Here is a 15,708-nt window from a genome sequence, read left to right as displayed (position 1 = left end):
CACCCGCTCAGTCATTGTGTTGGGGTGGGGGGAAGCTCCCCTCTCCATTTTCAAATGCTCCCTTGGTTGAAAGCCTTCCAGAGATGCCTAGCATATTCCCTTAATTGTAAAATTCTTTCGATCTGCCTTCTGACCTCTCTTGGTTGATCTTAGATCTGTACTTCAAAGCCATTGAAGTCTTCTTTCAGTGCCAATCTATTTGTGCACTGATTTGCATATTGGATTTCTAAAACCTTTCTTTTCCTGCTTGTTCTCCTTGGATCAGCATGTCATTATGCTTCTTAAGATAAGAATCAATCATTTAGAATAGATTATTTTTCAGTTACCATAACCCAGAATTACTTTGGTAGCAAATCATACCATTAACCCTCTTTGTACTTGTAATTATCTAAAATCCTGAGGTCTTCAACCTTTGCGTTACTGTTGAGTCTGATCTTGCTCATCTGGTTTTTAAACAATTTAAGTTTTGAATCTAAATGAAATACTTTAGGGATGCCTGGGTGGCTCAGTGGTTGAGCACCTGTGTTTGGCACAGGGCGTGATCCCGGGTCCGGGGATCAAGTCCCACATCAGGGCTCCCTGTGAGGTGCCTGCTTCTCTCTCTGCTTCTGTGTGTCTCTCATGAATAAATAAAATCTTAAAAAAAAAAAAATAAATGTAATGCTTTATAGGGATACCTGGTCCTTCCAAATTGAATCTTCTTTTTGGCTCATTGTTCTCTGAAGAGCCTCCCCTTCTTGTCCTCCCTGCCACTTAGTTCTCTCAGTAATCCATCAGGTCTTCCTTCCTCCTTCTGTTATTCACAGAGTTGATAAGCATACCTATTTCATGTTTAGTCAGGTTACTGATTTAGAACTCTTACATAGAACTTGATAGCATGCCATTGGATATTCTTTCCATTTTGACATAGATCCTTTAATCGATTCATATTGACATTAAACTAGATAACACATCTGCCTAATTCTTCAGGGTCAGACTTGTATGCATGTAAATAGTAGATTGCAGTAAGAGATAAAAGTAAGAAGAATCTGGGCAGCCCCAGTGGCTCAGCGGTTTAGCGCCGCCTGCATCCCAGGGCGTGATCCTGGAGACCCTGGATCAAGTCCCACATCAGGCTCCCTGCATGGAGCCTGCTTCTCCCTCTGCCTCTGTCTCTGCCTCTCTCTCTCTGTGTGTCTATCATGAATAAATAAATAAAATATTAAAAAAAAAAAAGTAAGAAGAATCTACTTTTAGATACTTAAGTTTTCTACTTAAAGGTTGATTTAAAAAAAATTTTTTTTTCTGTATGCTAGCTGGTACAGTAATGGGGGGAGGTGCTGCCCCTCAGAAATAGCTAGGGATTTGTAATAATAAATAGTTGCATGAATAGGAATTTCATTAAAGTAAGTTTATTCTTCACCATCTTTTAGAAAAGTCCTCTTGCATATTGAATATTATTAGAGAGAAGTGGCCCATCTTTGTGGATCTGGAGATTTAGTGGGTTTAAGAGCGGTAGTTTGGGAATTGAACTTTTTTTTCTTGTGAGAACTACCTTATTTATTTATTTAATCATCGGGTTCATTCTGTTAACTAAGGAAAAGCTTTATTCTTTTTTTCTCAGCTTGCTGAACTAAAGCAGGAATGTCTTGCTCGTGGTTTGGAGACCAAGGGAATAAAACAAGATCTCATCAACAGGCTCCAGGCATATCTTGAAGAGCATGGTGAGTGTTTTGTAGAGGCAGAGTGATATGAGAGAGGGGATTAATTTTTAGGCTCTGTCATGTGGAAGATTTCTCCTTTTCCTTTAAGCTGTTGGTGATATAAGCTCTTTTTTTAATTAAAAAATTTTTAAAGATTTTATTTATTTATTCATGAGAGACACAGAGAGAGAGGCAGAGACACAGGCAGAGGGAGAAGCAGGCTGCATGCAGGGAACCCGATCCTGGGACTGGGATCACATCCTGAGCTGAAGGCAGATGCTCAACCACTGAGCCACCCAGGCATCCTGATATAAGCTCTTAATTAACTGTATCAAAACTCTTGATCATCCAAAACAGTGGTTATAATGCAAAGAAATATACTCCTCCCCTTTTTTTTAAGACACTAATTTTATTTCAGTAAATTGTTTAAAAGGAAGTATGCTAAAACAGGTATCATTAGATTGAAAATTGGGAGATTTGAATTCTGCTACCTCTTATGCCAGAAAGTTACTCATAACTTTGAATAGTCACTGTTTAAGTGACTAGGTGTCTGTTCTGATCTATCCAATGAGACAAACGTTTCCATACTTGAAATTGGTAAATCTAAGGAATCTCTGGTTCCTTCTAACTCTGACATTCTATAATTCCACTTTTTAAAAAATAAACAAAACCAGCTTTATTTAAGGCATATTATCATTCCAGGTTGTACAAGTTCCTGCTAATTTTTATTTATTCCCTTTTATTGCTTTTACCCCAACTCCTGTAAGCAGCTATTCTAATGTGCTTGATATGTATTTTTTGTCTTTGTCCTTGTAAACCATGTAGTGTTGTTTGGAATACAATGTTTTTATGTAATTGGTAGTGAGGCCATAGCCTTACTTTAGTTCTCACTTTTTTTCTCTAAGTACTGTGTTTTTTTTTGTTTTTTTGTTTTTTTGTTTGTTTTTTAAGATACATTCATATCTGTGTGGCTGTGGCTGTGTAGTCACCTAGTCTACTGATTCAAATTCCTGGATAGTGTTCTATCATGTATGGAATCCACTACGTTTTACTTAATTCACCTAGTAACAAACACCTATATTGCCTCCTAGACTACTTCTTTCATATTCTTTTATATTTCTTGGTGAGTGTCTTTCTAGGGTATACACCCAGGAGTGGGATTACCAGTTAATATCTATTCATAAGGTATTCCTGATATGATTAAGCACTGCCAAATTATTTTCCAAAATTGCTCTGTAAATCTACAGTGCCATCATCAGTGCATGAGGGTTCTTGTATCTCCTCCACACACCTAAACTTGGCACTATCCTGTTAAGTGGCTTCATTTTCATTAAACTGTTGGTTCAATTTACATTCCTCTAGTTATTAAAAAGTTTGAACATTTCTTGTGTTCATGGTTTGTAGGGTTTTTCCTTTGCCGTTTTTCTTTTGGGGTTCCCATAATTCACTTGTTAGTTTGCAGACATTTCTTTTATATTCTGGTAGCTGTTCCCTGTTGGTCTTAAACACAAATACTTTCTTTGTCGTTCGTTTCTTTTCCCATGGTGTCTTAGTTTTGGAAAATCTGCAATTTTTCATATATAACTTTTATTTTTGTTTTTTTGTTTTTTTTTTTTTAATTTTTATTTATTTATGATAGTCACAGAGAGAGAGAGAGAGAGAGGCAGAGACATAGGCAGAGGGAGAAGCAGGCTCCATGCACCGGGAGCCCGACGTGGGATTCGATCCCGGGTCTCCAAGATCGCGCCCTGGGCCAAAGGCAGGCGCTAAACCGCTGCGCCACCCAGGGATCCCCATATATAACTTTTACTTTAGTGTTTGGTTTTGTTGTTTTGTTTTGTTAATATTTATTTATTTATTTATTCACGAGAGACAGAGACATAGGCAGAGGGAGAAGCAGGCTCCATGCAGGGAGCCTGACATGGGACTTGATCCTGGTTCTCCAGGATCATGCCCTGGGCTGAAGGTGGCACTAAACTGCTGGGCCACTGGGGCTACCCTGCAGTGTTTTTTGTTTTTTGTTTTTTTTTTTTTAGAAATCCCTCCTCACCACTAAATATTAAAGATATTCTCTGTAACATTAATGTTATAGTTTGACCTTATTATGGTTTTTCAGTGCAGCTGGAGTTCAACTTTGTATTAATGTTAGGTAGAGAATAATACGGCTTTATCTTTTCCATGTGGAGCAGATTTTATGAGCATCAGATCTGCCTTCAACTATTGAATTTTATTTTGGGAAAGCAAAATGATTATAATTTTAGCCTAAGTACAGTGATCAAGATGGTTTTTTTTAGCAGGGCTTGACCTGAATATTTTAATATTCTTTAGCTGAAGAGGAGGCAAATGAAGAAGATGTTCTGGGAGATGAAACAGAGGTGAGTTGGAGAGAGTAAGGTTAGTCACTGGCCTGGCAACATGTTGATACCTTGGCCACATTGCTTACCATCAATCATTAGAGGGCTTAAATGCTAACTTGTTAGGGGAGCATAGAGGGGGGAATGAAGGTTCTGAAAAACTGGTTCATTTTTGAGTTGTAATACTCTTATTGTTGGGTACTTACTGTTGGTTTATATTAACCATTATTTCATTTGGTTTTAGGAAGAAGAACCAAAGCCCATAGAACTACCTGTCAAAGAGGAAGAACCTCCTGAGAAAACTGTTGATGTGTAACTATCCCTTTTTATGATCTGAGTAAGGGCAGATAGTTCTGGGTTTTGGAGGGGTTTAGTCTTTCACTCTCTTTACTTCTTAAACCTTTCCATTGGCTTTTTCATTTTTTATTAGATCATACATTTTCAGAACATGGTCCCAGTGAAGCAAAGTGGTTTGTCTCTAGGTTATGTAATAGATAACTAGGACCAGGAAACTTCAATCTCAGACAGAGTTTAGTTCTAGCCTTTGTTGTAGGACCATAATAGATGATTCTTTTTCTGTATAAACATCTAGATTTTCCTGTGAATAAGGAATTTTGTAAGGGAGGATGGTTCTGAGCAGAGATAATGTCTTTTAGGTAACACTTTATTCTCTCTCCCTTTTTGATTTACAGTGGAAGAAGGGAAGACAAAGTACTAGAGTAGAAAGTGGACCTTGATTTATTTAAACTATCCCACAGGGCAGCCCGAGTGGCTCAGCAGTTTGGCACCGCCTTCGGCCCAGGGCCTGATCCTGGAGACCTGGGATCAAGTTCCGCGTCGGGCTCCCTGCATGGAGCCTGCTTCTCCCTCTGCCTCTCTCTCTCTCTCTCTGTGTCTCTCATGAATAAATAAAATCTTAAAAAAAAAACAAAAAAACAAAACTATCCCACAGGTTGATCATAAACCTCTTTTTTGAGGGCTGTCAAATCCAGTAATTAATAACCGTTGAATCCTTTTTAACATTTTTGTTCCTCATAGCTGTATTTATGCATTTAATTATAAAAAATGATATATGTGCTTGTGATAAGTCAAATACTACGTAGATAAGTATATAAACCGAAAATTATGTACCTCTTCTCTCTACTCTCATCTGACTTTCCAGAGGTTTTCAATATATTTCTTTAGAATGTTATATGGAGAGTTTGTGTATGTATGCATGTACAGATACATACATACATACACTAGGCATATTGTGGGTTTCTTGATTATTCTCATGTGTTTTTATAGTCATTATATAATAATTGTTTCTTTATTTTATTTTATTTATTTATTCATGAGAGACACAGAGAGAGGCAGAGACACAGGCAGAGGGAGAAGCAGGCTCCACTCAGGAAGCCCAACATGGGACTTGATCCCGGGTCCCCAGGAGCACACCCCGGGCTGCAGGCGGCACTAAACCGCTGCTCCACTGGGGCTACCTTATAATAATGTTTTTATTAAAATGTTATATACAAGGCAGGATTATTTTTTTTAAGATTTTATTTATTCATCAGAGACAGAGAGAGAGAGAGAGAGAGAGGCAGAGACACAGGCAGAGGGAGAAGCAGGCTCCACGAAGGGAGCCTGATGTGGGACTTGATCCGGGGACTCCAGGATCACACCCTGGGTGGAAGGCAGGTGCTCAACCGCTGAGCCATCCAGGGATCCCCACAAGGCAGGATTCTAAGTGCTTTGCATGTATTCCCATTTAGTCCTCACATCAACCGTATGAAATGGTGTAATTATCTTTCTAAGTGGTAGGTCTCTTTTTTTAGCTTGCTATTGTGGGAAATGGCAAGTATATATACAAGTTATGAGAACAGTATAATAGACCTGTATGTACCGCTCACCCAGATTTAGTAGTTATCAACATAGAACCTTATTCTTCTAGCAGCTAATAGTACTCCATTCTATTGATGAACAGTAATTTCAAACCAGTCTCCTGTTGATGGACATTTAGGTAATTCATAATAGCAAAAAATGCAGTGCTGCGTGTCTTTAAGCAGCTATATTTATACTTATGCAAGTGTGTCCATGCGATAAATTCCCTGCAGTGGATTTGCTGCATCACAGGGGATATACATTTAATGTTTCATTAGATTTTATCTAATAATACTGCTTTTGGTGGGAGGAAAGGGGCAGAAGGAAAGAGAGAATCTTAAGCAGGCTCCATGCCCAGCACAGAGCCTGAAGTGGGGGTTGATTTCACAGCTCTGAGATGATGACCTGAGCTGAAATCCAAATCAAGATTTAGATGCTTAACTGACCAAGCTACCCAGGCACCCCTAATAATATTGCTTTTTAAAGCCATCTAGTTATCTTCCATCATAGGAGGTTTACGTTTAGATATAATGCCTTAAGGAAATGGCTTATAGAATACATTTAAAGTAGCAATGTTTTGGGGAACATCTGGAGGAAGAAGGAAGATAAGGTGAATACAATGATAATTGGTTTTTGTAGGTTAACAATGAAGTTTGAAAATTCGTAGAAGTTCATTATCCTTAGAATATGTGAGATGTGTAATTCTCTTATTCAGAGCATTTGATTTTATTAATGAATTTCTAAACAAGGAAATTGAAAGTGTGTATTAGCAGGGGTGATTTTGCTCTTTAGAGTGATGGTAGTGGTTAGACTGCAGTATGTTCAGAAAAGTTCTGGGTCCCTGTAGTTTGGAGAATGTCTTGTGACTGGTTAGGATAGAAATTTCTCCGTAAAGAGAATACGTTTCCCATGAGTTCCAGAATGTGATATGTATTTAATTGCTTGAGCTTAATTGTACCTAAAGTATCTGAAACAAAGCAGAAAGAAGCACCCTATTTTGAGGTTCCCTTTCTGCCATGAGGTATACTGCAGTGATTGTGCTTCAAGATAGGAATGTGAAGAAAGTTATTAGCTGGGGGTTGGTGGAGAAGACTGTTCTCTTAATGGCATTGGACTTCAAGTAAAACTTTAAAATTCAGTGTCCCGTTCTGTCTGAACGAGAGAGGTTTTGGGACATGTGGATGACCAGGAAATGGTAAGAATTCAGGAATTTCTTTAAAGTAAGAATATTGAGGACTAACTTAGGTACTTTGAATGTTCATTAGGAGATTCTCCTTCCTCTTTGGCTTGAGGTTCTCCAGAAATACGTTACTATTTCTAGTTTGATACCCCCAACCCCCACTACCCCAAACCAGGGCAGTTAAGTACTGTAGGATGCAGTTATGGTCAGCAGGGGGCACCCATTACTTGTCTGTCAGTCCAAGAACCTCCAACAAAAGGACGGAGAGAGTAAGTTCCTGTTCAGAATTGCTTCCTCTGAAAATGCCATTAAACCATTACTACCTTTCAGGGCATCAAATGGGGAAAGTGTCCGGGATATTGGAACAAAGGCTGCCCATGTCTCTAAATGAGGGACCTTAATGAGACTGGTTATGACCCACAGTTTTATGGGAGTTGTTTGGTGGATGGTTAATGCCCTTCCATTTATCCTGGGTACTTCCGAACTTTGTCTCCCGCCCCAGTGGTCCCCCCTCTTTTGTTTTCTCTTAAACCTTTTGACTAGTAACTTAGCCATGTTTTCCTAATTCAAACTCCCCTTAGTCTTTTTTCTTCCCACTCCCTTTGGCATTTTTATTTGTCTCACTTTGACTGTTCCAGCTGGAGCTACAGTCCCCGTGGGAGAAATAAGGGATTTGTAAAAGAAGGAAACCAGAGCTTGTAGAGCACTCGTTAATTGTCGTTGTGATGAAAATTGAGAGCTGCCATTTAAATGAGGGTTAGAGGAATAGTCATTAGTCCAGAAGTAAATTTAAAGTTCCTGAAAGTAAAAGAAATGGTTTCCAATGTCCTTTGAGTGTTTCCTTTCAGCCCAATATATTTAACCAGACTTTTTTCCTAATTCCTTTTTTATACTTTTGTAAAGTAGCTTTGTCTGCTATTTGAACTCTTAAATAGATGGCAGTTCGATGAACTGAAGTTCTAATGAGCTTCATATTTTTTTTGAATTAAGGGGTGATGGAGAGAAATGAGACAGAGGACAAGATTCAGATGAATTCTTATATATTCTAAAGTTTTGGGTTAGAATATCAAGTTTCCTCATTTTAAAAAATTTCTTTCTTCTTTTCCAGGGCAACAGAGAAGAAAGTGGTAAAAATTACATCTGAGATACCACAGACTGAGGTAGGTGTTTTGCTCCCTAGTAGAAGAGCAGTCTCTATGTATCTTTCTTATTTTATTTTTTTAAGATTTTTAACTTATTTATTTATTCATGATAGACATGGCGGGGGGAGGGCAGAGACACAGGCAGAGGGAGAAGCAGGCTCCATGCAGGGAGCCTGATGCGGGACTCGATCCCGGGTCTCCAGGATCACGCCCTGGGCCAAAGGCAGGCGCTAAACCGCTGAGCCACCCAGGGATCCCTATCTTTCTGTTTCTTACCTTTTATTCTACCTTTATAATCACTGAAAAACTGACTCATAAATAGAAAATCAGTATTGACAGATTTTGGTATTGATATATTTTTCTACTGTCAGCACTTGAGAAAATATTTGGGCTGGCATAGTCACTTTTGAAGCCCTAGTCTTTTCATATTTAGTACCTAGGCCTTAGTGGTAACTCTAAGATGTTTACAAACTAGATTAGAGTTTGGTAGGATTATCCATTGGAAGAAATGAAAAGTAATTAGGAGGATGTCACTACTTGATAGCTGGTAAGACTAAAATTTCTCTGGATTTTGTGTCAAGATCTCTGAAACTGGGCTCCAGTTGAGATCTCTGGGTTTTTTGTACCTTTAAAGTAGAGATGACATAGGACAATGCTGCCTCATTTCTAACTGAAAGAGTACCACTACTGTTGGAACCAAGCTGTTCCTTTGATCCCTTTTCAAAGGTCAACCAAACACAGCTTTTGTCTTCTTGGCTTCGTGCAGAATGTGGGTTTTATTTTATTCCTTTCCTTTTGTTTTTGAGGCCATAAGTGTAATAATAGTCTTTTGTGTTTGTTTTCTGGAAAGGGCAGTTGAGTTAAACCCTGAATGGATAAAACCTGATATCCTCTAGGATTGTTGGTGCTCTCAGTTTAGACCTTATGAAATATACTCCTGATGTTCTAAAGATACACACTTCTAAACACCACAAAACCAGAAATTAATTTTTCTCTTCCCTTTTTTTTTTTTTTTTTTAATTTTTATTTATTTATGATAGTCACAGAGAGAGAGAGAGAGAGGCAGAGACACAGGCAGAGGGAGAAGCAGGCTCCATGCACCAGGAGCCCGATGTGGGATTCGATCCCAGGTCTCCAGGATCGCGCCCTAGGCCAAAGGCAGGCGCTAAACTGCTGCGCCACCCAGGGATCCCATCTCTTCCCTTCTTTTGTCTTTTTATCACCTAGAGAATGCAGAAGAGAGCTGAACGATTCAATGTACCTGTGAGCTTGGAGAGTAAGAAAGCTGCCCGGGCAGCAAGGTGAGTGTCCAGCCTTTTGGATCTGAGACAGTGATAGTATGATGGGAGAGGTGCATGATCCTAGGTTTTAAATATAATTGTTGATTTTAAGTAAAATAGAAACTTTGCTGATAAATACTCATTTGGCTCTGTTCAGAACTTCTTTGCTGATTTGGATGGGTCTCATCAAGCAGGATTTTTTAATAGGTAAAAGGCAGGAACGCACTGTTACTCTCAATTTTGATAAGGTTTCCTTTTAGCTTCTTCTCTGGTCTCTCTGTGAGAAAAAGTAAACTGAACCTCTTTCATGGGGTTGTTAGAATTAGCTAATGATTGCAAGGCTTGAGATCACAAGCAAGAAGTGCCATATGTACACTTGACATGGAGACAGACAACCAGGAGTGTGAATAGCTTCCTAAAATTTAGCATGTGTTTTTTTTCCTACAGATTTGGGATATCTTCAGTTTCATCAAAAGGTAAGAAGAGACTCTTCTAAGAAAGTTCTCTTTATATTTTTACTTTCCTGTCAAAACATATTTCAATTCTTCAAATGAAGCTAAACTTGTTAGCTTGAGAAGACTTGAAGTGCTTATAACATTCACCTTTTTGCTTTAGTTAAAACCATACTTAAGCCTTGCTGGGCAATTTAGAGAAGGTGCTGAAGTATGAGAGAATAGGAGGAAATGTGAACATTTGTTTTTCTTTTTCTTGGACATCTTTAGAGAAGTTTTTAGTACCTTGTCTACTTATTCTGGTGTCTCAAATTGGTATGTAATTGTGTTCCTGTCTCGTGTTATACTGCCTACTGTAAGAGGTGAAACAGAAAAGAGAGTATCTTTTACCTCAACAGTCTTGTAATTCCTTCTAGGAATTTACAAAGAAATAATGTTGGATATGCTTAAAGACTTAGGTAGCCATAAGGATTATCACAGCATTATGTTTAGTGATCTGTAACTAGCAACAATGTAATATGTAATAGGGAATTTGTTAAGTGTTCACCATAGTGTAGTAGAAGACTATACAGTTGTTAAAATGATACTGAAGAATATTTGTCAGAAAAATACTAAGTGAAAACAGGTATAAAACTGTATTGTAGTGTGTATTTCCCTTTTAGTAATAGAAGTGCATGTATGGATAGAAAAAAAGGTTTGGGGAGTGCCTGACTGGCTTAGTTGGTGGAGCGTGGACTTTTGATCTCATGGTTGTATGTTTGAGCCCCATGCGTGGTGTGGAGTTTAAAAATTAAAATAAAATTTAAAAAGTTGAGGGGTGCCTGGCTGGCTCTGTCAGTAGAGTATGAGACTCTTGCGCTTGGGGTTCTGAGTTCAAACCCTGGCTTGGCCCTGGATCCTACTTTAAAAAAAAAAAAAAAAAAAAGTTTGGAGGAATATGTATAAATTGTTAATACTTATTGTCTCTGGTTGGTGGAATTTTGAGTGACTTCTTTTTGCTTTTCTCTGTTTTTAAAATTTCTGCAATGAGTGTATGTATCTTATAAATTAGGAAGAAAGTTACTTTTAAAAAGAACATAGTCCAGTTTTAGAGACATAAATTTATTTTTATTTTATTTTTTTAAAGATTTTATTTATTTATTCATAAGAGACAGAGAGGAGAGAAGCAGAGACATAGGCAGACGGAGAAGCAGGCCTCATGCAGGAAGCCCGATGCAGGACTCGATCCTGGGACTCCAGAATTACACCCTGAGTCAAAGGCAGATGCTCAACCGCTGAGCCCCCTAGGCATCCCAGAGACATAAATTTTAAATGTAATCTCTTAATCTAATTTAGTCTTCCGAGTGATGTCAGTTTGAACTGTCAGTGTTAAAATGTCCTCAAGAAAAAGAAAATGTCCTCCAAAGATCTAGCATTTTGCTGTGTTCCTTTGTCCAGTTGTGATGTATTTTTTTAACAGCTTTATTAAGATATAACTCATATTCCCTATAGTTCATCCATTTGTTTATTTATTTATTTTTTATGTTTTTTAAAAAAATTTATTTATGATAGTCACAGAGAGAGAGAGAGAGAGAGGCAGAGACATAGGCAGAGGGAGAAGCAGGCTCCATGCACCAGGAGCCCGATGTGGGATTCGATCCCGGGTCTCCAGGATCGCGCCCTGGGCCAAAGGCAGGCGCCAAACCGCTGCGCCACCTAGGGATCCCAGTTCATCCATTTAAAGTATATAATTCAATGGTTTTTTAAAAGTGCATTCACAGGGTTCTGCAACCATCATCACAGTCTAATTTTAGGACATTCATCACCCCAAAAAGAAACTCTGTACCCATTAGCAGTTGTTTCCCATTCCTTCTGCCACCCAGTCCAAACAGCAACTCATTTTTTTCTATGCATAAAGATTTGCCTTCATAAAAATGGACTTATACAATTTGTAGTTTGTGTTTGGCTTCTTAGCATAATGTCAGGATTTGTCCATGTTGTAGGATACATTAGTACTTCATTTCTTTTTAATATTGTATAAAATTTCGGGCAGCCCAGTGGTTCAGTGGTTTTGCACCGCCTTGGCCCAGAGCATGATCCTGGAGACCCGGGGTCGAATCCCGTGTCGGGCTCCCTGCATGGAGCCTGCTTCTCCCTCTGCCTGTGTCTCTGCCTCTCTCTCTCTCTCTCTCTCTGTGTCTCTCATGAATAAATAAAATCTTTTAAAAAAATATTGTATAAAATTTCATTGTTTGAGTGTACCACATTTTATCTATCCATTCATTCGCTCATGGACATTTGGGTTGTTTTCACTTTTTGGCTACTAGAGATAATACTGCTATGAAAAAAAAAATACTGCTATGAACATTTATTTACAAGTTTTGGTGCAGATGTGTGTTTTCATTTCTCTTGGGTGTACACCCATGAGTGAGATTACTGGATCATATGGTAAACTATCTGGCTTTTTGAGGAACTGCCAAATTGTTTTCCAAAGAGGCTGTACATTTTATGTTCCCATCAGCAGTAAATGCAGACACGATTTCTAGATGCAGTGTTTGTCTTTTTTTCCCCTTATCATAAGATAAAGAATATTTGTCCTTTATGATTTTAAAAAATGTTAAATAAAACTTATTTCCTTCTTTAGGTTTGTCATCTGATGCCAAGCCTATGGTAAGAATTTTTTTTTTAATTCCTTGAGACACAAATCTTAACTCTGGTTTTAAAGTTAGAAACAACTCCCCAGATCAGAGGAATCTCTGAGATCATAGGAGTTTGGTGACTGTTTTCAATACAGTGTTTTATGTCCTGAATAAAATGGATTGTTTGACTACTAAGAGGTCAGGAAAATTGCCACATCTTCCAAGTAATTGCAGACATCTTCCTTTTTATCATTCTTGAAAAAAATGAATAGATTTCGTTAGCTAGCAGACATCCATATAATTCTTTGTTTTATGGTACTGTAATTTTAGGCCTTGTCTAATGGCTCTGGAAAATGTCTAATTCTTAGTTACCACAAGCAAATCTGTGGAAGCAGCTTGAGTTCTGTTGGTAGATATTGGTATTTTTCAACACTAGCTATTAAATATAAAATCATAGACTAAAGACTGGTAGGATAAGATGCATTCTGGACCATTATGACTAGGTGACATCTTCAGAAAATGGAAACAGATGCTGTGGGTGAAATATGTTTGACTTTATGAAATCCTGCCCTGGGAGTTACAGTGCAGTATCAGAAATGAAGCTGAAATGTTGTAGGAGTAGCAATAGTAGTAGTAATGAAAATGTCCCAGATATCCATATGATAGTTGTTTTTGTATATTAGGGCTTCCAAGAAAAAGGAAGAAAATTGAGTTGGGTACTAGCTGTAGATTTGTCTTCTGAAGAAAGAAGAGTTAAGAACTACTGATGGGGCTATGTATAGGAATTAATGATTTTTGGACTGTGAATAATGGACTTATTTGGAGGTGATTATTTAGATAATTGTTTGCTTTTTCAAGCAGTGTTTGGCCCACTCTGATCTTAAACCTTCTTTAGGCTTTTGCCACCTTTGATGAACAAAGGAAGGTGGGCTGAATCATTAACAGCATTCCAGAAGAGGTCTTTTAATAAGTAGTGGCATGAGTGAGCGTGCTTAGTTTCATGATTTAGCACGTAGGGTATCTTTGATATTGTAGGCTTATTTGAACTCTTAGCTTTGGACTATAATTCTGCCTTTTGTATTTTTTTTTAATATGTTTTCCCCCCTATGTTTTTATAGGTTAACCTGGATAAACTAAAGGAAAGAGCTCAAAGATTTGGGTTGAATGTTTCTTCAATCTCCAGAAAGGTAAAGTACTGTTTTTGCCACCTTAGAGCAACTTAGGGGCTACATGGGCTGGAAATGACTACCTAAGAATATAGCTGGCTTTTCATATTCAGCATTTGATGTCATGAAGTCCTTTGACTATCACTTTGTCTCATTGATTACGGATTACATTACAGGAATTATTTCACATAGCGAATTGGGTTTTTTTTCCTGCAGATTGTTTTCATAGCTTCCGCCCAGACTGTTACAACATGGTCAGTATTTCTCTTAGTTAAGATGTTGAATTCATTGATGTTAAAAATTTACTACATCTGCTTTAACTTCTGATCCAGTCATCATGGAAACAGGAGACGACAATCCTGTCTTAGGCTCAAAGGTACCCAGAAACAAAATTTAAAGGTTCCCTGGAACAAAAACAAGAAACTTATTTCATTCTTTCTGCCCCTCTGCTAACTGATGCTGTTGAGTTTATTAAACAAGGTGACACCATGTTATGTAGAGTGATAATTCTATAGGGCATTGTTGTGTTTAGAGTTTTTCCAGGCACGTTGGAAAAAATGCTGAGGCTTCTCTTGTTTGCCTGGAGCAGGTAGTCTCTTAATCTATGTTCTGTGAGCATGAAAGCATGTTTCTTGGTTGTTGAAGTGGCGGGGGAGGTGGGGGCAGGATTGAGGGAAGACTATTTCAAACCAGAAGAAGTATCAAAAAAAAGTCATTGGGGGGCAGCCCCGGTGGCTCAGCGGTTTTAGCGCTGCCTGCAGCCAAGGGTGTGATCCTGGAGACTTGGGATCGAGTCCCACATCAGGCTTCCTGCGTGGAGCCTGCTTCTCCCTCTGCCTGTGTCTCTGCCTCTCTCTCCTCTCTGTGTATTCTCATGAATAAATAAATACAATTAAAAAAAAAATAAGCCTATCATTCTTAAAAAAAAAAAAAAAGTCATTGGGGTGCTTGGCTGACTCAGTTGGAAGAGCATGTGACTCTTGATTTTGGGGTCATGAGTTCGAGTCCCATGTTGGGTGTAGAGATTATGTACGTAAATAAACTTTTAAAAATTATTTTTTTTATAAAGAATTTATTCGTGAGAGAGAGAGAAAGAGTGAGAAAGGCAGGTGATACAGAGGGAGAAGTAGGCTCCCCGAGGAACAAGGAGCCTGATACAGGATGACAGCCTGAGCTGGTTAAGGCAGATGACGCTTAACCGACTGAACCACCCAGGTGCCCAGAAAAGTTCGTATTTCCCACTGAGTAGGGAAGCATTTAGCTGTCTGGAAATCCATTGGAAAACACTGTCCTGATTGTGGTTGTTAACATTTTTGCTTAGAAAAACTGAGCAGTAGGGAAGCCTGGGTGGCTCTGATTGAGTATCTACCTTTGGCTCAGGTCGTGATCCCAGGGTCCTAGGATTGAGTCCCGCATCAGGCTCTCTGTGGAGATCCTGCTTCTTCTGCCTGTGTCTCTGCCTCTCTCTCTCTGTGTGTCTCATGAATAAATAAATAAAATCCTAAAAACAAACAAACAAACCTGAGCACTAAAAACTAAATATTTGGGATCCCTGGGTGGCGCAGCGGTTTGGCGCCTGCCTTTGGCCCAGGGCGCGATCCTGGAGACCCGGGATCGAGGCCCACGTCGGGCTCCTGGTGCATGGAGCCTGCTTCTCCCTCTGCCTGTGTCTCTGCCTCTCTCTCTCTCTCTCACTGTGTGCCTATCATAAATAAATAAAAATTTTAAAAAAATATTTATGCCCCAGTGGGACTTCTAACCTTACATGCAACTGTGCTCCATTTTCCTTCCCTTTAGGTAACATTTTTTATGTTTACCAGAAGCATAATATTAGGTCTTTGTGCCCTGCTTGATGCTGAGACTATATAGGTGTTCAGTAAGAATATTTGCTGGTTTGTATGAAGTTTTAAATTCAGGAGTTGAGAGTTGAAGGAGTATGTGATTCTTAAACTACATGCAGCTTAATTGGGAAGG

The 15,708-nt window shown here is 38.7% G+C and overlaps 1 protein-coding gene across 1 annotated transcript in view; it reads left to right on the top strand.

The window, feature by feature from the left end:
* The window catches only part of SARNP (SAP domain containing ribonucleoprotein), a 50,561-nt gene that overhangs the window by 11,195 nt on the left and 23,658 nt on the right, over positions 1–15,708 (top strand). Inside the window, exons 2-9 of the mRNA XM_077913277.1 lie at positions 1,604–1,703; positions 4,011–4,057; positions 4,281–4,348; positions 8,185–8,236; positions 9,446–9,519; positions 9,946–9,974; positions 12,574–12,599; positions 13,687–13,755. Coding sequence (XP_077769403.1) covers positions 1,604–1,703; positions 4,011–4,057; positions 4,281–4,348; positions 8,185–8,236; positions 9,446–9,519; positions 9,946–9,974; positions 12,574–12,599; positions 13,687–13,755 — 465 coding nt within the window. The remainder of the gene's footprint in view (positions 1–1,603; positions 1,704–4,010; positions 4,058–4,280; positions 4,349–8,184; positions 8,237–9,445; positions 9,520–9,945; positions 9,975–12,573; positions 12,600–13,686; positions 13,756–15,708) is intronic.

The sequence above is a fragment of the Canis aureus genome, chromosome 11 (genome assembly GCF_053574225.1).
Source record: "Canis aureus isolate CA01 chromosome 11, VMU_Caureus_v.1.0, whole genome shotgun sequence".
NCBI classification, from domain to species: domain Eukaryota; kingdom Metazoa; phylum Chordata; class Mammalia; order Carnivora; family Canidae; genus Canis; species Canis aureus.
Note: the sequence above shows the minus strand (reverse complement) of the source record. Positions and strands in the feature narration are given on the sequence as shown.